We start from the raw sequence: 25,024 nt of genomic DNA on the forward strand, positions 1-25,024 counted from the left end.
GGAAACTCCACATCTTTGCATTACTGAGGACGACAAACTAAACCAGAAACAATGTTGAAGTGAAACATGAAGCATTTTAAGGAAACCACGTTGGTGTGATGAGTTCAGCCCTTTACACATATCAGCAGGCCTCATAAATGAGGTGTAAAATGATCATTTTCTCTATTTTTCAAAAAATAAACTAAAAAACTAAACTCTATCAAAACCAAAAAAGTAAGAAGACATGCTTATTATTAGTAAAATAAAAATAAGTGCTTACAAAGTTGGAGGAAATGGTCATAGGAAATGTGGGAGGGCTGAGGTGTAGTGGTTAGTGCTGTATCATCTCAGCAAGAATATTTCCTGTTTAAATATAAGTAAAGCAGAACTTTCTGTCTATAGTTTGCTTATTTATTTTAGAACATTCATCGATGTTCTCCAGGTTCTCTTTCTCTCATTGCAAAACTGCTTATAGTAACAGAATCAAGTGAATAAAATGAGCATGAAGAAACATGTTGCCACACATTGAGGTTAAATAAAAAATTATTTTACAGTCAAACTGACAAATGACAAATATAGAAACATAAAAAAGATTACTAGAACAATTTAAGAGGATGAAAATACTGCTGATTTAAAAGTGTTTTCCTCTACAGAAAGCCTTATCACCTTCATGATTTAGTCTAAATGTAAAAAGAAACAAAGGCTGGTTCATCAAAAACCTCTTATTTATTATTGTGTGGAGAAAGTTAATATAATGAAATTAGCTGTAAAAGTAAAACATTAAACATTTGGCATGAAATCTTCAAATTAGTTTGAAAGTGGCGTAATAATTTCCTCTGCAGTGCATTTCATCATTTTGCTTTCCGACAATCAGAATCGAGATCTTCATTTGTGGTGAGACTTTGGTTCATATGTTGAGATTATGCAGCTTCATCGTTGCTCCTGATGCTTTGATGCAAAGGTTGAGCTGTCTTCTGGATTTTCACAAATCTGAAAAATAATCATTTATGATATTCAGATAAATGAGATTTATATTACTGAGCAGAAAAACTTATCTGGATGAATGTTCATAATTTTACAGGACAAAACCTGAAGGATCTGGACACAAAGATAAAGTCATCCACTGAGCAAAGAACCAATGTAGAGGGTGATGAAAAAGTTATTAATGTAGGAGAAATGCATACTGAATCCTCAAAGGCTGCGATTTGTGATCAAACTTCTCAAATCCACCTGTTGAAATTTTGATGAAGCATCTTTTGAGACGTGACAAAGACATGGAGAAACTGAACAGAAACGGAAAACTTTCCCTAGTGGACATAAAAAAAATTAACAGGAAACGTTTTGGATCCAGTTGTTATCACTTCTTTTCACTTTTGTTTTAGAGATTTCATATGTAATCTATCCAGGATAGTAAGACATATAGAAATCCACTAGTGCAGTCACTAGCTGTGTTTCTATTACAATTGTGTGCAAATATTTGTCAATATTCTGCTAATCTTGACTAAAGTTATAATGAGATATTTTCATCATTCAGTCTTGGCGCTAGCACTTCTCTATCAGCCGTCAGAGGAGACGTCAGCGTCTTATGCTGGAGTGACAAGTTTCTTATTGGGAGCAGCTTTGTATGCAGCGTTTTGGGTAAATTGCAGTCTGTGATTTCTCAGAAGAGCTGTGGATTTTACACATTTGAATTTTTTATGAACTGTGTGAACTCTGGTGGAGACTGTTGCACATTGTCCCAAAAAAGCCCCAAAACAAACCATCATCCTGCTACTGTTTCCTGTCATCATCTTCAACTTTTTCGCCAGCAGTTACATCTGGATGTGTATCATGTGACTTGTGTGATGCAAAAAAAGTTTTTCCATTGCAGTTTCGCAAGATACATCTATTTCAACACGACTGGAAAACGTTATCTACCTACTGCAAAACGTTTTATTGAAAACTCTTAAGTTTTTTAGAAATTGGTGTGTTTCCATTAAGCAAATTTATTTTATAGTTAATGAAAACTTAACTAATGTCCTTGCAAGAAGAAATCTTTCAGAGCGGCAGCTTTGTGGACTTACATCACAGATCCTTTTTTTCTCGTTCTTTATATATTGTTGTGGGTTGATGTTCTGATTAAATTCACCTTGTGGCTTCAATTTTCTTTGAAGAATCATCAGAAGGACAAACGGCAGGATCCACAGCAGAAACAGGACGACACGCAGAATGTAAAATAAGGTCAGATCTGAAAAGAAGAGAATTGAGTCTTCAATAGGCATGGACAGAAAATTTCCTAGAAACAGACACAGAGAATGAAAGCATGTAATAACAATTTGAAACATTGTTTACAAAAAATCAACACTAAACATTCAGACTTCATTTATGAAGGTCCAGGCAACAGGAAGGACTGGTAGGTCCAGGATTTACCTGCATTGGCTCAATTGTCTCTAATGGGAGATTGGACACACCTGAGATAAAACTTCTAGAAAGAGCACAAGCTGCTACAGTTAGTTTATAAATCACTGAACAGCTCAGCATCACAATACATTAAAGATCTGCTGTTGTTGTGTCAACCTTCCAGACCTCTCAGGTCTTCTGGTTCTGGTTCTGCTCTGCATCTCCAGAACCAGAACCAAACATGGAGAAGCAACATTCAGCTTCTGTGCACCACAAATCTGGAACAAACTGCAAGAAAACTGCAAATATGCTGAAACACTGAGTTCCCTTAAATCTGTACTAAAAACCCACCTGTTTAGTTTCTTTTGAAACATAATCAATGAAAGTTTTAACAAAGGCACTTTGTTGACTAAATTATAATGTTTCAAATGTTGCCTTTGTGTTCTATGAGTTTGTATGTTTGTTGAGTTTTTATGATGTAAAGCAGTTTGAAATACCTTGGTGCTGAAATGTGCTATATAAATAAAATTTGATTGATTTGATTTGATGGCTGACTTAAATTAATATTAGTGTACTGCAGTGGACATCTGCAGCATTACCATTAGGCTGTGGGGTGAAGGCAGGAAAAGATGGGAGAAGCCAACAAAACAACATTCTCTAATACTCCATTAATGTATTTGAGTACTTGAATATCTGCTGTTTGTGGAAAACTAAGAGAAGGAAATCAGGAGAGGCACAGAGAAACAGAAAATGTAAAGAATTTACCAGGATTATATGATGGTGGCTGTGATGTCAAATGTTCAGCAGAGCTGGTTTCATGCAGTGAGACTGTCAGAGAAAATACAAAACATAATGTGGTAAAAAGCCTTAACCTAGATTTTGTGTTGCTTTTTATTATTCTATCTCTCTCTGTGTTGGTTTCACCGACTGCCAGCTGTATCTTTATGAATCTCAGCTGAGAGTCTGAACCACAGTAGTATGTTCCTGCATCAGCTGCTTCCAGTTCAGTGATGATCACAGAGAAACAGATGGAGGAGACATTGAGCAGCTTGAACTTTGTTTGGTTCTCCATCATGTCTGTACAGTTGTTGTGTTGGTCTCCTTTACAGAGGAACTTCTTGTTATCATGTTGTTGTCCTGAATTAGGACACTGCAGAGTTACTGGACGTCCCTCAATGCCACTGATGTGGTACGACTCCAGACAGAACAATTTTGCTGGAGAAGGAAATTTTAATGACTGTTATATTTATAAACTTCTTAAATTTCATTATCATTTTAGCAAAGGCAGAATGATCTCTCACCTTTGACCTTCAGTTCAACAGCAGAGAAAACAGTAGCTTATTGGTATTATTGAGGTTTCACTTTAATTTCCTACTTAAGATGTGCCTTAAGCGCATCTGGCGAGCTGCTCCACCTCAGGACCTGCTGTACAAATTCAGATACCCCTTCGTCATAAATGCAGTGCAACAGGCCATTGTTGGCATGACTAGCATAATTATCAGCCAATCAGAATTTACATACAATAATGGTGAGCCTCACTGGCCCTACAGTAAGTGAAGAGCGTTCCCTGTATTCCCTATTAAAATCATCTTTTTTAAGACGATCTTCACGGATAAAAAATTAAAAATGTAAAACCTGCACCAAACCTGGATTCACTAACACATAGCAGTAAGAACTTTGCAAGGCATTTTAAAGACTGTAACTATGAGCGCTACAAGGGGCTAACAGCTAGCACTGAACACTACAAGTTATTGTATGGATTTTATTTACAAGTAATGGGTGAGTGTTACTTTTCTATTACATTCTCATACATAGTGTAACGATTCTGAGTTTTAGTTCTGCTGGGTCCTTATGGTTATGTGTATTTGTTATAAGTTGCATTGTGATCTTATTGTTATGTGTAGAGTGTTATGGGCTTCCCCTGTCTGACTGCTGATTCCCACTCACATGTGATAGGCCTGTCATGTGGGCGAGGGATCGGTGGAGCGGCAGTACCAGGACCGGAAGTGGAGAGAGTTCAGAGTTGGGTCAGCAGTGAAGCTATCTGTTGAATGTACCAGTTTGTTAGAGGATTGAGCTGCAGCCTCAGGAGTAGCAGCTCGTACTTATCCTAATAAACCCTGTTTGGTGGGACTACAGCTGCGGTGCTGAGGTCATTACAATACTTTACTTAATATTTTTCTTTTAATTGCTCATTTCCTATATCAGCAGTTTGGATTGATGTTGAGATTAACTGGGGAAGATAGAAAAGTTTTGCTAAATTGGTGGATGTTCAATTATGTGCGCTGTTGCCTGTGTATTTTGTTAAAATATATTGATATATTGCTTGATATTGTTGGGCTGCATTGTTGTTTTTCTTAGCGTATTTTTATTTATTTGCATATTATTGGATGTCTGTTTCTTGGTGTGGTGAATAGTTTTTACACTGTCCTGCAAATGGTGTGTATTGTTCAGGTATAGTTGACGTCTCTTGAAGGCCCTGACTGAAACTCCACGTCATTCCACTGTTTGTACTGAATCCTGACAGGCTGGCAAGATTTTTGTGTTTGTTTGCATTTTCGCCAGCGGTAACATCCGGCTGTGTATCATGTGACTTGTGTGATGCGAAAAAAGTGATTCCAATCCTGTTTTGCGAAATACATCTATTTTGATACAACTAAAAAACCACCTCACGTTAGGGCAAAACTTTTTATTGAAAATCATAAGGTTTTTTTTTTAACTGGTGTGTTTCCATTAAGCAAATTTATTTTATAGTTAATGAAAACTTAACTAATGTCCTCGCAAGAAAAATCTTTAAGAGTTGCAACTTTGTGGACTTACATCATTGATCCTCGGGTTCTTAGAAGCATCAGAAGTGTTCAATACAATCATTTGGATATCTACAAGAACAATAAAAAACATTGTCTCTGTTTTTTCTGGATTTTTTCCCGAATTTTAGTATTGTATGTTAATGTTCTGGTTAAATTCACCTTGTTGCTTCAATTTTCTTTTAAGAATCATCAGAAGGACAAACGGCAGGATCCACAGCAGAAACAGGACGACATGCAGAATGTAAAACAAGGTCAGATCTGAAAAGAAGAGAAAGGAGAATTTAATAGGCATGGACAGAAAATGTCCCAGAAACAGACGCAGAGAATGAAAGCATGATAATAATTTAACCCTTGTGCATATGAGTGGGGTCCGACCGACTCCACACCCATATTACTTGTATCACTTGCTTCAGCCCTTCAGAATAAGCAACACTAAACATTAGTGATGTTACGTGATGTGCCGAGGCTTCGAGGCGTGTGTCGAGTAATGGAGGGGGCGTTTCCGTAAAGCGCGTATCGAGGCTTGCTTCATTTAGGGGAGGAGCCGAAAACGATGACGTCCGAAGCCTCGCTGCCCGGCTGTACCACGTGACTGCTTCGGGAAGTGGCTCAGATGTTGGCGCGGGGTTTGACAGCTTTAGAAACCCCACAGGCTCCATTCAAAATGTGGGTTGTTGTAGGCGAGTTGCGGTCAGTTGAGAGAGTGGATAGAGTTTTGATAGTTTGGATAGCAGAGTTTGGATAGTGGTTATTTAGTTTGAGACAGTTAGTTTGGTGTTTGGAGAGTTTAGGAGAGAGATAGATAGATAGATAGGAGATTTAGGAGCGCGAGGACAGGATAGGAGTAGGATGGAGCTGGCGAGAAAGAGGAGGATTTCCCCTATGTGGGAACATTTCGATTTGATAAGCCCTAACAAGGTAAGGTGAACTGAACATTTGCAGATGCATTATGTTTGCTTATGAGGAACTGTATTTTTCACAGTTTCTTATTTTCTGTAAAGGTGAGGTGTTTATTGTGCTCCAAGGAGTTGGGGTACAATAATAACACCTCATCCATGTAGTGTCAAAAAAGAGAAATCGTTTGAAACCAAAAACTGTGGAGAAATTGTTGTTTCTTAATAAAAATGCATGAAATCATCCAAGTTACACAAGCATTAGCCTATTCACTACCCCCTCCCTAGTTCCACAAGCACTTTCACTGTCCTCTGCCTGATTAAGCCCATGCCATTTTTCTAGAGTCACAGAAAAACATTATTACACAACATGCCATATCACATGACACTACTATTGTGGGAATAATTACACACAGAGAATACATTCAAACAATATTTTATTATACACATATGTGTATACATAATTTATGTAGACAAATGATTTCGTCCTACACCTTTTGTGAAGTCATTCCCAAGAGCCATAATAGACAAAAATTCAATGCATCACATGTGTTAAGATACAGCTGGCTGTGATTATACACCTGGCCAGTAGGTGGTTTCGTGTGCACATGAAGCTTCAAAGAAATGAACCCTTTCTCGAACCAGTTGGCTCAAGTGGTTCAATGCCTCACGAGGCTTCATCTCACCATCACTACTAAACATTCAGACATAATTTATGAATTACCTGTCAATTAATGGTGCGTTTACACCAGGGGTCTCAAACTCCAGGCCTCGAGGGCCACAGTCCTGCAGTTTTTAGATGTGCCACAGGTACAAAACACTGGAATGAAATGACTTAATGACCTCCTCCTTGTGTAGCTCAGTTTTCCAGAGCCTTAATGACCTAATTATTCTGTTCAGGTGTGGAGCAGCAGAGGCACATCTAAAAGTTGCAGGACTGCGGCCCTCGAGGACTGGAGTTTGAGACCCCTGGTTTACACCAAACTCGTTTTGAGGGTCAGGCGTGTCTGGTTTACATTAATAGTCAATGTGGTGGCACACTGAGGGACTGTCGCGGCGCGACTTGAACTATTTAGAGCGTTTGATGCATCAACAGGGTCCGACGCATCCGGAACACAACGGCTAGAGTTATTTTGACACGTCTGACGCGCCATCGATGCGCCTCCACATAGAATGTAAACCAGACGCGCCTGACGTGTGAAATGCATTTGAGGAAAAATGTCAAGCATCTACATTCAAAGTGCACATGCATTCACCTTGACCATAACATATTTATATGCTAATTTGCTAAACCATTCAGTGATTTATAAACTAACAAAAGTATTTTAAAGTCCTTTCTTTGATCACAAAACCAGTAAAAGGCATTTTAGCTGTAGTGTTGCCCTCTAGATCTTATTTCTGCATCAGAACAAATTTAATGAAAAAGTACCTAATGTTCATTAGAAGAAGGAAAACATAATCAGAAGCCAAGCTCCAAGCCAAATGCCTCCCTATTACCTCTTGATCCCAACATCACAATACTGATCCCAAACTAGATGCCTACAGTCCTGGACTGCTCTTAAAATACATCTGCAGAGGGAGAAATCACACACAATGTGCCTGACAAATGTAGAAACATAAAAAATATTTCCAGAACAATATAACAGGACAAAAATACTTTTGCACCTGTAAGATGCAAGATTTCTCATATTGTATCTCAGAAAATTCACAGTGTCACATGTAAGAGTCACATTTGATTAACTTTCTAACATCATATAAATTGTGCTGACAACCTGTGGATTGGAAGACAGTGGACATCTGCAGCATTATAATTTGGCTATGGGGTGAAGGCAGGAAAAGCTGTGAGAAGCCAACAAAACAACATTCTCTAATACTCCATTAATGTATTTGACTATTTTAAATACTGCTGTTTGTGGAAAAACAAGTGAAGGGAAATCAGGAGAGGCACACAGAAACAGAAAATGTAAAGAGTTTACCAGGATTATGTGATGGTGACTGTGATGTAACCTGTTCAGCAGAGCTAGTTTGATGTGAAGAGACTGTCAGAAAAAAATACAAAACATAATGTGGTAAAAAACCACATTAACCTAGATTTTAACCTAGATTAAATTCTAGGTTAAAATCTTTATTTTAATCTAGGTTAACCTAGATTTTGTGTTGCTTTTTATTATTCTATTTCTCTCTGTGTTGGTCTCACCGACTGCCAGCTGTATCTTTATGAATCTCAGCTGAGAGTCTGAACCACAGTAGTATGTTCCTGCATCAGCTGCTTCCAGTTCAGTGATGATCACAGAGAAACAGGTGGAGGAGACATTGAGCAGCTTGAACTTTGTTTGGTTCTCCATCATGTCTGTACAGTTGTTGTGTTGGTCTCCTTTACAGAGGAACTTCTTGTTATCATGTTGTTGTCCTGAATTAGGACACTGCAGAGTTACTGGACGTTCCTCGATCCCACTGATGTGGTACAACTTTAATTCTGTCAGAGAGATTTTATTCATACATGAATCTATGTGAGATTTATTGATAAAAATATCTGTGCATCAAATTATGAAACATGTTCTTTTCACTAATTCAAAAATGGGAGCAAAGGGAAAATGAAGGAATGTTATCATTTCTCACCTTTGACCTCCAGTTCAACAGTAGAGAAATCATCAAATCCTGAGTTTCTCTGAACTCCACAAAGATACGACCCAGAATCCTTCAGGGTCAGACTGGAAATGGTCACTGTGAATATTCTTGACTTCCTGTCGTCAGAGATTCTGAATCGTCCATTTTGTGTGTTGCTAGAGGTGATCACTGCCTGCTGTCGACATGTGGAGGGCCGGTTTCCTCTGCAGAGGAACTTCAGCTTGTTGACAGACTCAGAGTTGTATGGACAGCTGATGGTCACTGAACCTTCCTCAATACTTTGGATTTTATTCACTGTGTCGCAGCATCTGTCTGATAGGAAGATAAGAAAGTCTGTCAGATAGTAAAAGATACATAAACCTGTACATTTTACCAGAAACCTGAATTAAAAGCAGAAATATTGAAGCTAGACGGCTCCCTCTGGTGGAGAGAAATATTTCTGGCGCAGTCTTCAGAAGACTTCAGTACAGCTCGATTAAAAACATGGGATTTACTCATTCTGTTGAAGTTTGTCAAACTATACAACACAAAAGTTTAAAGTTCCTTAAAGATAGACCGAGTTGTCAATTTTAGATTTCACATATATTCCTATTTTGAGTCAAGATAAGTTTCAAATTTGCAATATTCACCAGAATCTGAAATTCCTTTGCATCTATAGCATTTAGATGCTATTGATGCATCCAAAGCTTTTTGGAATGTAGGGTCAATGATCATGTTTGTGGAGAGATTCATATCCAAGTTATAACCTATGAAAGAGTGACTGGTTCAATAAAACACCTTGCAAAGGTACTCACTCCAAATCAACCTTTTCACAATGTGTCAAGTTACAAACAAGCTAAATTTTATTGTAATGTGATTTTATTTCATAGAACAGTTCAAAATAGTGAAATGGAAGAAAAAAAGTATTTTATTTGAAGACTTTAGTCATTTGTTAGAGAGCAATAATGAGCAACAGCATCAAGAAGACTAAAGGCTTCCACATACTCAGGCATACTTCATTCCGTTCAAGTTACTCAAGAGCACCTTTGTCCACTCAAAGAGGACAAAGGTCAATTTTTACAACTTAGTACACATATTCTGTGTCAAACATCCTCCTCCTTTGTTGATGCCATGGCTGAAATTGTGAGAAATAAAGGAATTTGTCGGGAGAAATTTAGTAAATCAATACCCTTGATTATGAAATTTCAACCCTCTACAGACAGTGTGCATGGAGTCACAGTGACACGGTGTGCCTGAGAACGTTTGAGCCTTTAGAAAAACAACAAACAGGTCAGGAATAAAGTTGTGGAGATAAAAGACTTGGGTTATAAAACAATATTCCAAGATTTTAACTTTTCACATGATACTATTCAGACTGTCAAGCAGAACAATCCCAAGTTATGAAGTCAAGTTCAGTATCCTGAGAGTACTGAGACGGTTGGGTATCGTTTACGGTGAATCATGCACTTTTCCCTCTCAATAAACAGTGAATTGGTTTTACAGTTTATGTCCTTCTCAAGAGCCATCCTTGACTCCTCCAGATGGGACAGGGAGCTCCTGGCTTCACTCAGCTTCTGCTTCAGAGACTCCAAGGAGGCATCAATCTGCCTCACTTCTCCTTCCAAACTGCAGACACAGTTCATAGTTCACACAGCTCGCGTTCTCACTAAAACCAGGAAGATAGAGCACATAACACCAGTTCTAAAGTCCCTCCACTGGCTCCCTGTAGCTCAAAGAATAGACTTTAAAATACTGTTGTTAGTTTATAAATCACTGAACGGCTTAGCACCACAATACATTAAAGATCTGCTTTTATTGTATCAACCTTCCAGACCTCTCAGGTCTTCCGGTTCTGGTCTGCTCTGCATCCCCAGAACCAGAACCAAACGAGGAGAAGCAGCTTTCAGCATCTATGCACCACGAATTTGGAACAAACTTCCAGAAAACTGTAAAACAGCTGAAACACTGACTTCTTTTAAATCTCAACTGAAAACCCACCTGTTTAGAATTGTATTTGAAATGTAATCAATTACAAATTTATTGATGTAACTTGACTTAATGATTGATTCTATATTGCATTGTGATTCTGTGTTTGTTATGATGTAAAGCACTTTGAAATGCCTTGCTGCTGAAATGTGCTATACAAATAAAATTTGATTGATTTGATTGATTCATACATGAGGACATGGACACATGACATAATACTGACGTTTCTGTTTGTGTGCATCTACCTGAGCTGGGGTTGGTCCCTGCAGAGCTCCATGTTTGGTCTGAGAGAGCGAAGGTAGAGTCTGGACTGAGCCACCCTCAGTGGAGCCTCTTTGTTGTGGATGGCCCGCTGTAGGACCTCAATGTTCTTCTCCTGGGCACCAATTTGCTCCAAAGTCTACAGGAACAATTAAACAGTCAATCACATTTCACCTGTCAGTCTGTTTCTTCTGTCTGTCAGCTCATCCACCTGAGCTAGCTTCATCTCCAGCTGGGTCTTGGCCTCAATAAGGTCCTCACAGTGCAGGCTGAAGGCTCGCTCCACGCTGGCGCATTGGACCCTCAGATCCTCAGTGGTGTCCTGCAGCATTTGCTCCACAAGCATTCTGACAAACAAAAACACAGCCACTGAGTTCTCAGCAGTCAAAGAAAATCACTCTGGCAACAAAGCGTACCATTGTGACTCTGACCTGAGACTCTTGGTGGCATGATCCTCCTGCAGGGCCATTGACAGGTTGTCTTGAGTAAACTTTGTCCATGATGAGGGGGTAGAAACGCTGCAGTAAACGAGGGAACCTTGTGTGTAAAAGTTGAACACAGCTCTGATGTTTCTAAAGAGTCAGACTCACTGCTCCTGCATGGTAGCAGAACTGGGGTGCTGCTGTGTGTCTGGACTCATGTTATGGTTTCTTCCACAGGCGTCATCAAAGCTGTAGGCCTGACACTTATCAGACCAGTCCATCTCTAATGTTTGTTGGGCATCTTGGTTCCTCCTGGCCCACAGAAACCATCAACTCGTAGGAATGCTGTTTTCTAAAGTGAGAGGCTTCAAACCAACTGGATCCCTGATTATAAGAGAGCCAGTCACCAGTTTTACACTTACTTGATCTGAGTGCCAACCTGAGCTGCAGTTTTCTTCAGAAGAGCCTGAATGCTCCTGATCAAGTCCACTTCCTACAAAACACACAGAACCACATGTTCAACCTGCTGTGCCTGTCTTACTGTGAGATTCATTAAGTGGAGATTTTCAGCTTACCTATTAACCCTTTACACAGTCTGCCTGAAGAACTTGAAACTTTCTAGATGTATACCTTTCTGCGCCTCCTTTTCATTTTTGCCACTGTCCATGTTGTTCTCTGTTCTCCTCTCTCTAATTGATTGATTGATTGATCGATTGATTGAGAGCCGTGGATGGCCATCAGCTGCTGTAATTGGTCTAGCCCAGAATCCTTAATGACTAATGGGCCGATCTATCAGTTTTGTGTATCATATCATCACTAGAAAAAAACCCTCATCCATCTCAAAATCAACATTGGCCCAGTGGGAAGTGCCTGTATGCCAGACAGCCAGTTTGATTTGAACAGGTACAACCCATGCTATACTGGTAAAATAATTTGGGAAAACAACCTCAGTCTCCCATTCCTCACTTCTAACATCCGCCATGGCACCTCGCCATGAATATTGCAAAGGGTCAATATTCATTGTAATCTTAAAGTAAAGTAGTAAAGAAAGTATCATAAACCATGATCTCATTACTGTTAACTAGGCAAAATGTTAAATATAAACCCAAACAGTAATGTAAGAATGCATTGCCGACCTTCAGCAGCTCCTCCTCCACAATGTCTCTGACCAGCTCTGCTCCCAGTCTTCTTGCTCTGCAGGTCAAATTATCGGTGGCGATGGCATAAGGAGTCTCGGTGGCATCCAACGCCCTCTCCAGTCGCTTCTTCACCATCAGCAGTGACTTCGTGTCGGCCTGCAGTAGCTCGATGTGCAGCTGCAGCTCAGACTTCCAGGAGTGGATCTCCTGGAGTCTCTCTCCAAGAAGACGCGTTCCTGTGGCCTGGGTCTTCAAACCTGCTGCCTCAGTGTCCTGGCTCAAGGTTCTGGACTCCTGCTGGATGTTCTGGGCGTCTTTGCGGTTGGTACCGGCCTGTTCAAGGATGGTTTGGTAATTGGAGAACCATTCAGCAGGAGTGTATTTAGCAGAGCGATACCCAGCAGTGGCTGAGCCCGAGGATGCCTGCGGCACTTCCTGCTCCAAAGGCGGATTTTTCTGGTGAACTCCTTGGGCTGCAGCTCTGCTGTCATAATGCGGCCGAGACACAATGATTTCTGAACTCATTTCCTGACAGTACAGTTAAAAGAAAAATCAACCAGCAGGACAATCGGTGCAGGAGTGAAAGCAACCCTTTAGAAACCAGAGAGTTTGTTTGCTGTTGCCTATAGTTACACGTTTGCAGGAGGAGATCGAGTGACAGATAAGACGAGAGGAGTGGATGACAACTTCTAGAGGCAACAAAATGATGAAACAATTTGAATTTACATCTTTGGGAAAATCAACAATTTCTCACAGTTTTTATTTTATAATGTTATCTTATTAATGTTCCTGTTATTTTTTGTTTTCAAAACTTATATGCAGTAAATATTGTCTTCTATATTTTTCCGCGATGTTATTATTAAGTGGTCAGACTGGGATAATTTGTACCTGAGATAAGTGAGATAGCCAATAACTCTTAAACTCTTGGAAAACCTAAACGTTACATCCCATTCAAACCGTGACATCTCATTTCTTCCAGTAGGGGTCGCTGCCATTTAAACAGGAAGGAAATTACGCGTCTATGTAACTGTGACCCACGAGTTAGGTTTAAAGCAAGTGTCTGTTATCAGACTTCTCTGCCTGTGTTAGGTTGTTGATAGGGAAACCCCAGTAATTGAGAGCTACAGCAAGTCAGATTTAAGATCAAAGCTTAGCTCTAACAGCTTAAGGAAGCTTTAAAGAAACTTTTTAAACAACAGATATGTGGAGACAGCAGGACAAAGTGAAGCAGCAGGCGGCGGAAGCGGCTGTGGGACAGATTCCTGGAGCAGATAACAAAGACCACCGGCCTTTACATGACAATTATGGACGACCCAAAACACTGGAGGCTGTTTTCAACTCTAAAGTTGTGTTGCACCCATCAGGTTTGTATTTTTTCATGTCGACTTGACTTAGAAGTTGTTGTGAAAAAAAAGTCTATTGTCCACAGCAGGAGTCCTCAGATCAGGACTCGACGACTTTAAGTTGCTGACATCGGTCCTCAAGGCCTGGATTTGAAAATCATTTCTCTATTTATAGCTTTGCTAACTAAAGCCATAGAGTTGGCTCACAAATACGCTTATAAAAAATGTCTATACTCCAGCTTTTAGTTTATGTATTAATTTTCAGTCAACTTAATAGATGAACTCTCACCTTGTCCCGCCATTCATCGCTTTTGCTTTCATGTTAGCGACGGGATTGGACACCTTTGTTTGTCACACACAGAAACGTATCTACCAGCCATGTATTGCCCCGATGCCCTTTGTTTGTTGAGACTGGGATTATATGAAATTAATTTTCCTGTTCGTTTCTTGTTTTTGATAGTCCACACAGGGGGGGAAGCGTCACTCTTGTGGAATTTGTGGGAAACAATTTACACAAACTGGATCTTTACACAGATACATTTTGATACACACAGGACATAAGATTTTTAGATAAAATCTTTGTGGACAAAGCTTTAGAGAAAAAGTTCATTTAAACAACCACTTAAGAATCCACACTGATGACAAACCATCCTGTTGTAATCTTTGTGGACAAGCATTTCATAAGAAATGTGTTTTTAAAATACAAGAGAGTTCACACAGAAGAGAAACCGTTCTGTGTTCTCTTTGACAACACTTTATTCCAAAGGCAAAGTTGAAGAATCACATGAGTAATCACCAGGTTGGAAACCCTTTTGTTGTGATCTTTGGAATAAACAATTTACTTGTAAAGTATCTTTGAACAAGCACATGAGCTCGCACACCAGTGAACCATATTGTTGTGATGTTTGTGGACAAATATTTAATGAAAAGACCATATTATACCACATTTGAGCAAAAAAAAAAAAAGTATTCCCATAAACATTCAACAACTGAGTTAAAAATAACCAGATGTAGAGTTTAATACTATTTTTTTAAATGTATTTTTTTTAAATTCATCTAATACTCGATAATTTTAAACAATTTCTTTAACTACTTTTAGAATGGAATTTGCATTCTTCCTCAGTTGTACAGTCCCATTTTTTTCTTAGAGTGAATGTTTAAAACTTATTTTTACATTAGAGTTTCAGTTCAGATTAAGTTTGTATATTGGAATTTGTGTACACTATATTACTGTTTAAATTGTAGCAACTATTTGCTTACATGTGCCAAGTGTCATGCGTTTAGACTTTGCCAATAAGATATTCGCTTGATGCAGATTTCAATGCTCAAGATTCTAAGTATCAGTGCTGAAAGAACATTTTGATTAAATGCACAGGATTGGTGAAAAGGTTGGTTTATTGCAGCTTATATATTCATTACAATGACATTGAAATTACAGCATTTGTGAATATTGAATAGCTCACGTTCAGATAACGTTATTTAATAAATATTAAAAACATGTCTAAATGAAAACACACCAGCATTTGGTTGCTTTATTGAGCTGTTACATAAGATGGCAGAAACTCTGGTCACGTGTTTCCTAATTTCTGCAGGTCTCCTTTAAAGGACGCTGTTGTAGATATCATTGTCATGACTTAACTTGTTTGGAGTGGAAGAGTTCATGTAAACAGCATCTTCTTGTAACTCATAGATCTAAAGAAATAAAAGAAATAAGATTTTATTTGCAGGCGGAAAAAAAAATTTTAGAGCTGAAGTTCTGTTTACTCACATCATTGATTCTCATCTCCACATTATTATCAGCAGAGTACAACACGTTTGTATTGATTCCATCCACTGAAAACACAAAGTAAACATGATGTGATTCTGTGGGGGATTTATGTGTTGGTGTTATTAAAAAATGAGGATCATTAAATGCTAGCTTTGGACAAAACCTTTGGATCCTTCCTCTTTTCCTTTTGCCCGGGATCGAGCGGCGTTCTCCATGAGCGACCCGCAACCGCGTGCTGTTAAAACGAAACAACAACAAAACGTGTTGACGTCACAGATCACGGAGTTTAATCTCATACAAAGCAATCGACAACAAAGCTGCAGAGGTACAGAGATATACATTTTATACAGACAAGAGAACAGACAACACGAAACACAAAAGACAGACAAAGGCGCCCAAAATGTGGAGGAAAAGATGGAAAAAACCTCTCTCTCTGGCTTGCTGACCTGTACTTTTTAATGAAAGAGGTGTTTCCCTATTTAATATATGCAGTCAAGGCGTTCCGTTCTTTGACCAATTAGAAACTTAGAAACTCCCGGAAACTCCCCTTCTTTACAGCTCCGATGTCTGGTTTTTATCTAACCACTTCGTGCCCATCTCCGTCCGACCTGGCCGAGAGGCGCCAAGAAGTCTGTTCTGCTCTCTCGGAATTGTAAATTTTATTGCTGTGTCTGTCAAAAGGGGGAGGAAAAAAGGCCCTGCTTTGTCTGCTGAATTCCCAACTGCTCAACAGAAACTATTCCAAATTAAAGTGTTGGCTATACCTTTACACATGTCGTGGATTAGCTATATTAAGCACCAAACAATAATTATTTTCTTTACAGTTCCCCCTTTTGAGGTCTTCAAAAAGACCTCAATAAAAATTGATTAAGCCTTCTAATGCAGAACCAAAACTATGTATTAAAAAAATAAAACAAAACAAAAAATAGAAAACAAAAGGTTGACGTAGCCTAATTATATACAGTTCCCCCTTTTCAAACAAAACCCAAGGGTAAAAACGACTCATCCTTACAGAAATATAAAATCATAAAACAAAAACACAGGACAAACAAAACCCAAAGTATAAAATGAAAAAACAAAACAGAAACATACATAGAAAAATTAGTAAGAAATGTCTGCAACTTAAAGGACAACATTCACCACAAAATTACAATCTGCCAAAATGAGAAACACACAAAGTTACAATCTGCTGCTCGTCTTTTTCTGTTTTTTTTTTTTTTTTTTTAAATGTCCATCGACAGTCTCTTAAAAAATATGAAGTCTTCGTCAGGAAATGTTCAAAAAATGCGCGCAAAAAACAAAACGACAGTCCTTTCCAGAGTTCACAACGAACGAAAAACACGCAATAAAAGTTTATGATGATCCTCTTGCAGCTTGATCTTCTTCGACTGGAAACCTCAAGAAACGACCTGTCACAGGTCATTACACAGACATTTTGTGTTCAACATGAATTTCATTAGCATCAGAAACACAATTACCACATTCTTTAATATCATCTTCATTACAGTCAGCATAATCAAACGATGGTTTCACCTAAAAATAAATTTGTTTTGTTATTTTCCATCCAGGGAAATTATTTTAATCCTTTTTATCAAAGAACGCAGACTTTGAAGGAGACCACATCCGCAGGGCACCAGGAAACCAGCTGCAAAACTATAATGACAAGACAGAGATCAGATTTATCCAAAGGCATCATTCATTTGTGTAATTCAACACAAACATCTTCAATTCACTTTGTGTTCAAGTGAATCCTCCAACGCTCGTGGCTCTGTGGCTGTTGTCTTCGAAATAAGTGTGAAGCCGCTTCTCCAAGGAGCCCCACCCCCGCCTCGCATGACACAGCTTGTATGACAGAGTCCAGAGTCCTGGAGCACCGAGCTCCAGGGCAGTCTGTGTGTAAAACCATGAGCAACACATCACGTGAAACCTTATCTCCTACTCTGTCCAGTTCTGTTCATCAAATGGTGGATGTGATCCCTTCAATTTACGTTTCTATTATAATATACTATAGCTCCTAACCGATGGAAAACACCAAAACCCTGTAATCATTTGCTTCAAAAGACATGTTTCCAAAGTAACGTGTTCCCAGAATGTTAAACATATGCAGATCTTTTCTTAAACCAATCTTGTAAAAATAGGATTAAACAAACGAAACAAAACAATCACAAAAACTTAAAAATGTAGTTGTAAAGCTTACATGTACCACCAAAAAATGAATAACAATGTGAGTTAAACAGTCCAGTTTAAAGTACCTTCATAGAAGAAACTAGATCTTACTGGTTATTTGTCTAAATCATTTTACATACGTTCCTGAAACAAAATTCAAAAGAGTTAGACCTGGAGAAATTATAATGAAACAAATCCAGACATTTTCAAAATATACCGACATTACCTAGGCTTTTACTTGTCGTCGAATTTAAAGTTTTATCCAAATTCGTTGTAAATGAATGTAAATCAAAAAATCAAAATCAAGTTTACAAAAATCATTATAATCCCGCCTATGTACTTTTACTGATTAGTGATAACTTTAATCAAGAACAGATTCTTCAAAACATTTCTTAAAACATTCATGCTCCATTAAATTAATGCTCTGAACATGGCTGACACAATAATATTTTAATTTCTATAATTATTTTCCCAAGTTAATTAACCAAAATATGCTTCATTATCACTATAAATTTATCTATTTTCTCAAAATATGTTAGCCCATTGTCAGAAAATCTTTTAATGGAGAACAACTCAAACCTATCTAAAATAAGCACATATATTACCAGAAAATATTTTCCTTTCACTTTTATGTGTAGCACAGATCAGACATGTTCTTCAAAAATTTGTTTAAGTATTATAAAAGATGAACCCATGCATCTTCTCCCCCTTTGATACATTACTGGCTAATGTATCACTATTTCTAGTATGTGAAATAACGATGTTGATGAAACAGGGTTATTATTCAAGCTAAGAAAAATCCCACCGATATGCAACGTTGCCCTCGTCTAAAAAGTAAACCTTTCAAAAACAAACAGAACAATTTATTGTAGCATGCTTTAAACCTTCAAGATTATTATGTTCAAAAAACATTTCACATTACAGTTTCAAAACTCAGTATTCAATTTAACTCTCATGATTATCAAATAATTCGTTGTAGAAACTTCTCAAAAATTTTCAGCAGTGTTTGACAAAACGTGTTTACCAATTAAAAACTCAGTGAAGGTTATGCATAAACCAGGCAGAGAGACGTTGAAAGAGAAAAAAAATATAGTCTTAGTCAAGAAAATCTAAAAATGATAAATTTCGAAAAATACTGGTCAGAATATAACCAAATCTACAAATGAAAGAAATTAAACTAAAGACCAAAGTTCCCTATCCCCTGGTGAAGGGTCCAGAGGAAACTGATAACTCAAAAAAAAAATAATTCGTTATATTTAACAAAATAAACAAAGAACTGACACAAATAGCCAAATAAAAAATCAGACTAATGTAAAGAAATGTAAAGAGTAAAATCCTAAATTACTCACTACTTAATATATAAAGTAATATGAAAGGAAAACAGAAAATCATTACCAAGAGTGTCTGTGTGTGACAGGCGACTCAGTGTTTCGATGCTACAAACTTATATTTTACATTTTCCAGGAGGTAGTTTAAACGATGGGAGAGAAAATTATTTGCCTTACAGTTGTTTGTTCTTTTCTGCTGAGCTGCTGTGAGCAGAGGTTGCTTTGTACTTAAAATTAGTGATATGCAAAAAGGTTTCACATGTTAATTAGTTGAATCTAGTGGGGGTAGAAATTACAGCACAGCTGTAGCTTGTTCTCCCGTGCTGAACTTCTGTGAATGGGGGTTGAAACTCCTCCCTGAGCTCCATTATTCTCATATCTTAAATAAACATACTTGTCGCTTCTTCTTGTTTTGTTCTATGTATTTATTTTACTTAATTTTCTTATTTTATTTTATTCGAAGCCCTCTCGTCTGTCTATAGGCAGTATTGAATCATCTCGTATTACAGTTTAATATTGATTCTCTACAATAGTTCCATATAATCTTTTTTATTTATTAACCAATAAGTTATTTCAAACTTAATGTTATCCTTCAACAACAAATCTTGTAAATTTTAGCAAACTTTTCTATATTTAACCAATTTCTATTTAACAAGAGAGTGACTTCTAATTTATCCTGTCTAATTATCCGTAAGTCCTGTAGATTTAACAATCTTTTATCTATCTTAAAGTTTTGGTCTGTTTGAAAAAGACTGATTGTGAAAATATCTAGAGTCAGTTGTATATTGCAGTTTGTTGTTATCTGAACAATTACCTCTTACAGTTAGAGCCTGTTTCTCTAAAAATCTTCGTTTTTTTTTTTTTTTTTTTTTTTTTTTCTTATCCTCAACTCATGAAAAAATCCTATTTTACTCATTGTATGTTATTCCATTTTCCTACTACCTTCACAGCCTTAGAAGGAATAATTAACATTATATCCACTATTCAGTTCTCAAGTCTATATAAATTTTTATTTAATTTATTTCATAGCTGTACCTAATCAGTTATGTATTTATCTATTTATCCATTCAGCATATTTATGTATTTAACTATTAATTTGCCAAGACAGCATTTCTAGAATCCTCTGTGACCTAATTTTCTTGGCTTATTCTTTCTTTCGTTATTTATTTATTCATTTATTTAACCGTAGAACCCATATTGTAATTTCAATTTGTTCAGATAATGTATTTTATCAAGATTCTATCCTTTAATCACCTTCCAAACTGTACACTGCAGGTCACAGTTACTGCTGTTATTGTTTAATTTTAAGAAGTTAGTTCAATTTAACACAGAGGATGTTTGTAAAAACTAGAAATTTTGCACCATCAAACAGCACTGAGAAAAATTCAGTAATTATATGACATAAAATACCAAATGGTATTTTATCTCCAATCACACACTCTGTCAAACCAACATGAATTATAACACAAACAAAAACAAAATCACACAACACATTACAGAAAACACAAAACACACACATCTGGCCAGGTTTTATAGTCAGTCAAAATTTCATCAGTCCCCAAGTGTCAGTCTGTGGTCATTATTCTATCAAATTTTACTGTAATTTATATCAATTTTACTAAAATTTATATGAAATTTACTGAAGCTTCAGAAATTGTCCAATGTTGTCATGTGTCAATTTAATTAATTTTAAAATCCAATCGTCAGGAACCTTTTAATTCCCCGTGCACGTTTAAAAAGAGACATCTCAAAGTTATGTTAAAATCAAACCACAACCAATAATTTTGTTTTCTGGTACCAGTGTTATGTACTGAACTCCTATTTATTTTATTTAGTTATTTATGTTTTAAACTAAACGACCACGTTTTCGCCATCGTTCTACTTTCCCCGTTAAGACGAACCCCGACCATAAAATAGCGTATAGCACGTGTCGCAACTCAGTGTCCATAATAACTTCACAATAAAACGCAGCAAAATCAATGCAAATTCACACACACAGCGCTATCCAAACAACTTAACACTCTGCTGAAACACACAGCCAGCCCGAACTCGTGCACGCGCACACACACGGCCACACAGACACACACGCAGACACACATACGCACACACACATACACACATACACACACCCAGAGCTCTGGAGCAGACAGCCACGTGTCGCGGCAACAAGCACAGATCGCGACACACAGAGAAACATAAACACGTTTTCAGACAAACGTAACAGACAGACGGGGAAAAATAAAATGCCGGCCAAAAAATAAAAAATGCACCATATCAAAGCCTACCGCAGGCCGTTTATAAAGTCTACCGCAGACTATTTGTCAAAGCTTCCCGCAAGCTATTTTTAAAGTGTGCCAAACACTAATACTTGATTCCTGAACAGTCTACCTCAGACTATTGTCAAAGCTTCCCGCAAGCCATTTTTTTAAAGTGTCCCACACACTGAATAAACCTACCCCAGGTTATTTCAAAATACACAATTCCTAAATTTCTTTCTTTAAGGAGCACAGCCATGGGTCTCCAGGGAAAAAGACATAAACTTAAGAAAACCCAGCTTTTACAACTGAGGGAGCGCAAAATCCTCAGTCTGAACCCGCTACGGTCCGCTGTACATGCGTATTTCCATACAGTGTACCACACACTGAAAGCCTACCGCAGGCTATCGTTAAATTCCAATTATAACTAACAACAGACTATTTTAAGAGCAAAACTATCCACCCTTGCAGCTCCGAAACTCCGCGTGGCTGCGCACAACAAAAGAGTAATTAAAAAACGTCTTACCGCACCAGCCGGACGGATCGATCGGGGAGAGACCGCCACCCGCCAAGATTCCAGAACCGGACGAAGCCCCCAAATATTAAAAAATGAGGATCATTAAATGCTAGCTTTGGACAAAACCTTTGGATCCTTCCTCTTTTCCTTTTGCCCGGGATCGAGCGGCGTTCTCCATGAGCGACCCGCAACCGCGTGCTGTTAAAACGAAACAACAACAAAACGTGTTGACGTCACAGATCACGGAGTTTAATCTCATACAAAGCAATCGACAACAAAGCTGCAGAGGTACAGAGATATACATTTTATACAGACAAGAGAACAGACAACACGAAACACAAAAGACAGACAAAGGCGCCCAAAATGTGGAGGAAAAAATGGAAAAAAACCTCTCTTGCTGGCTTGCTGACCTGTACTTTTTAATGAAAGAGGTGTTTCCCTATTTAATATATGCAGTCAAGGCGTTCCGTTCTTTGACCAATTAGAAACTTAGAAACTCCCGGAAACTCCCCTTCTTTACAGCTCCGATGTCTGGTTTTTATCTAACCACTTCGTGCCCATCTCCGTCCGACCTGGCCGAGAGGCGCCAAGAAGTCTGTTCTGCTCTCTCGGAATTGTAAATTTTATTGCTGTGTCTGTCAAAAGGGGGAGGAAAAAAGGCCCTGCTTTGTCTGCTGAATTCCCAACTGCTCAACAGAAACTATTCCAAATTAAAGTGTTGGCTATACCTTTACACATGTCGTGGATTAGCTATATTAAGCACCAAACAATAATTATTTTCTTTACAGTGTATAATCTGTATAAATGTACCTTGCTTGATCCTTGTTTTGTATTTTAAAACCAGCAAAAGGACAAATGTCAGGATCAGAAGCAGAGCGAAGACCGCAGGCAGAATGTAGAATAAAGAAACAGCTGAAAACAAGGAAATGGAGAACTTAGCTGGTTCATAGAAATCCTCCCTAGAAACAACACGAGAAAATGAGAACCTGAGTTTCTTATTTTAAATGTGGTGGAAAAACTGTAGTCACTTAAAGTTCGACTCGATACACGTGTTCCTGTTTTCTCTTTCTATCTCCACCACATTTACTTTGTTTTCTTAAATCTTATTTATAATAAACTTATTTGAGTTCAGCCCACTTATTAACAGTGTCATTTAAGGATACATTCACACAACAAGCAAATGTGACCCAAAGCCTCAGACCTATTTCTTACTTTTTCCTGGCAGTCTGAATGGCAATATTTCGATCTTTTCATCTTCAAATAAAAATCCAGTCTGTGCCACTTATATTAAATATGTATCTGATAGTTTTTGAAGGGTTTGCAGTCTGAACGGTCATGTGGCTTTTTACCCAACTTTTGTGCCATAGATGTGAGATATGCACCAGAAGAAGGTAAAACTGGACTTGAACAATGGTTGAACATTATAATTATGAAAATATGAAAAAAGTCTGTGACACTGAGGCACATCACATCACAGTCCCACCACTCCTGGTTCTGACTACAATCCAAACAGACCTCTCTGCAGAGGTTGCAGTCAATTCACCATAAGAGGCCATTGCTGTTAGTTGTGCTTTCCTTTTATTTTTTCTCTTGTGTTCTTGTCATGATAGATCCTGTCACAAGATACTTTTAATTTGATCCATAAATAACTACATCTACTCTTACTTCCATAAACAGTGCACTGCTGAGTGATGTCAACGTTCTTCTTCTATGATTGTGGGTTGCTTTTGTGTTGTAAACCGTTTGCACAGAAGTCTGATTGCGGTTCGATTTAATTAAAAGTATGAACGACCACGCAAAAAAACAACTAAAGATTGGATTTGAGCAAAAAATTTAATTAAGCATCAAGACCTGTCATGTGAATGTTGTCATTTTTGTCTCAAACTCAAAACTCAGAAACCTGAAAAAGTTCACACCTCAAAAGTCAGTAGCATGACTCAATCTAATGAAAGAGGAACTAGATTTTTTTCTCCATCTTAAGGTTTCCTTGAGCAAGATACTGAAAGATGGTGGCATAACATTCTCTAGTGCTGATGTACTTTGAATGTGTGAAGTGCATGAATGTGTTGATGCTTTGTGAGTGAGGATGTTTAGTGTGCATTTAAACAGCTACATCATTTCAGCCCATCCACTACTGATAAAACTAAATCCTACATTGAGGAGCTGAAATGACCTTCAGTTTAATAATGCAGAGATTCACTTTGTGTCATAAGAGCAGCTTAGAGCAGTTAGACCAGAACATATGGAGATTTGGAATAACAGGAATGAAAAGAGTGAGCAAAAACACGAGTAATAAACAAAAAGAGACAAAGATTTTACCAGGATTATGTGATGGTGGCTGTGATGTAACATGTTCAGCAGAGCTGGTTTCATGCAGTGAGACTGTCAGAGAAAATACAAAACATAATGTGGTAAAAAACCTTAACCTAGATTTTGTGTTGCTTTTTATTATTCTATCTCTCTCTGTGTTGGTCTCACCGACTGCCAGCTGTATCTTTATGAATCTCAGCTGAGAGTCTGAACCACAGTAGTATGTTCCTGCATCAGCTGCTTCCAGTTCAGTGATGATCACAGAGAAACAGGTGGAGGAGACATTGAGCAGCTTGAACTTTGTTTGGTTCTCCATCATGTCTGTACAGTTGTTGTGTTGGTCTCCTTTACAGAGGAACTTCTTGTTATCATGTTGTTGTCCTGAATTAGGACACTGCAGAGTTACTGGACGTCCCTCGATGCCACTGATGTGGTACGACTCCAGACAGAATTTTGCTGGAGAAGGAAATTTTAATAACTGTTGTATTTATAAACTTCTTAAGATTCATTATCAAATTAGCAAAGGCAGAATGATCTCTCACCTTTGACCTTCAGTTCAACAGCAGAGAAATCATCAAATCCTGAGTTTCTCTTGACTCCACAAAGATACGACCCAGAATCCTTCAGGTTCAGACTGGAAATGGTCACTGTGAATATTCTTGACTTCCTGTCATCAGAGAGTCTGAATCGTCCATTTTGTGTGTTGCTAGAGGTGATCACTGCCTGCTGTCGACATGTGGAGGGCCGGTTTCCTCTGCAGAGGAACTTCAGCTTGTTGACAGACTGAGAGTCGTACGGACAGCTGATGGTCACTGAACCTTCCTTAATACTTTGGATTTTATTCACTGTGTCGCAGCATCT

At 38.0% G+C, this 25,024-nt stretch overlaps 2 protein-coding genes and 2 long non-coding RNA genes across 4 annotated transcripts in view; all 4 read right to left on the bottom strand.

The window, feature by feature from the left end:
• Window positions 1-504: 504 nt before the first annotated feature.
• On the bottom strand, window positions 505-5,427 carry LOC116719689 (uncharacterized). The gene is made up of 3 exons (XR_004339244.1): window positions 5,328-5,427; window positions 5,179-5,237; window positions 505-969 (listed from the first exon to the last, which is right to left on the bottom strand). It is a non-coding gene; the product is annotated as an uncharacterized LOC116719689 (long non-coding RNA).
• Window positions 2,079-3,691, bottom strand: LOC116719687 (uncharacterized). Its single transcript, XR_004339242.1, has 4 exons — window positions 3,660-3,691; window positions 3,283-3,573; window positions 3,124-3,186; window positions 2,079-2,206 (listed from the first exon to the last, which is right to left on the bottom strand). It is a non-coding gene; the product is annotated as an uncharacterized LOC116719687 (long non-coding RNA).
• A 2,615-nt stretch (window positions 5,428-8,042) lies between the features above and the next one.
• Window positions 8,043-25,024, bottom strand: part of LOC116719342 (polymeric immunoglobulin receptor-like) — a 59,942-nt gene continuing 42,960 nt past the window's right edge. The window contains exons 5-7 of the mRNA XM_032561836.1: window positions 8,681-9,001; window positions 8,259-8,537; window positions 8,043-8,068 (exon numbers count right to left, since the gene is read on the bottom strand). Of these exons, the coding sequence (XP_032417727.1) occupies window positions 8,043-8,068; window positions 8,259-8,537; window positions 8,681-9,001 (626 nt within the window). The remainder of the gene's footprint in view (window positions 8,069-8,258; window positions 8,538-8,680; window positions 9,002-25,024) is intronic.
• LOC116719686 (tektin-4-like) lies at window positions 9,501-13,332 on the bottom strand. Its single transcript, XM_032562292.1, has 7 exons — window positions 12,474-13,332; window positions 11,760-11,830; window positions 11,506-11,649; window positions 11,347-11,433; window positions 11,127-11,262; window positions 10,900-11,054; window positions 9,501-10,294 (listed from the first exon to the last, which is right to left on the bottom strand). The coding sequence occupies exons 1-7, from the start codon at window positions 12,999-13,001 to the stop codon at window positions 10,081-10,083; spliced, it is 1,335 nt and encodes a 444-aa protein (XP_032418183.1). The 5' UTR covers window positions 13,002-13,332; the 3' UTR covers window positions 9,501-10,080.

The sequence above is a fragment of the Xiphophorus hellerii genome, chromosome 5 (assembly GCF_003331165.1).
Source record: "Xiphophorus hellerii strain 12219 chromosome 5, Xiphophorus_hellerii-4.1, whole genome shotgun sequence".
Classification (NCBI taxonomy): domain Eukaryota; kingdom Metazoa; phylum Chordata; class Actinopteri; order Cyprinodontiformes; family Poeciliidae; genus Xiphophorus; species Xiphophorus hellerii.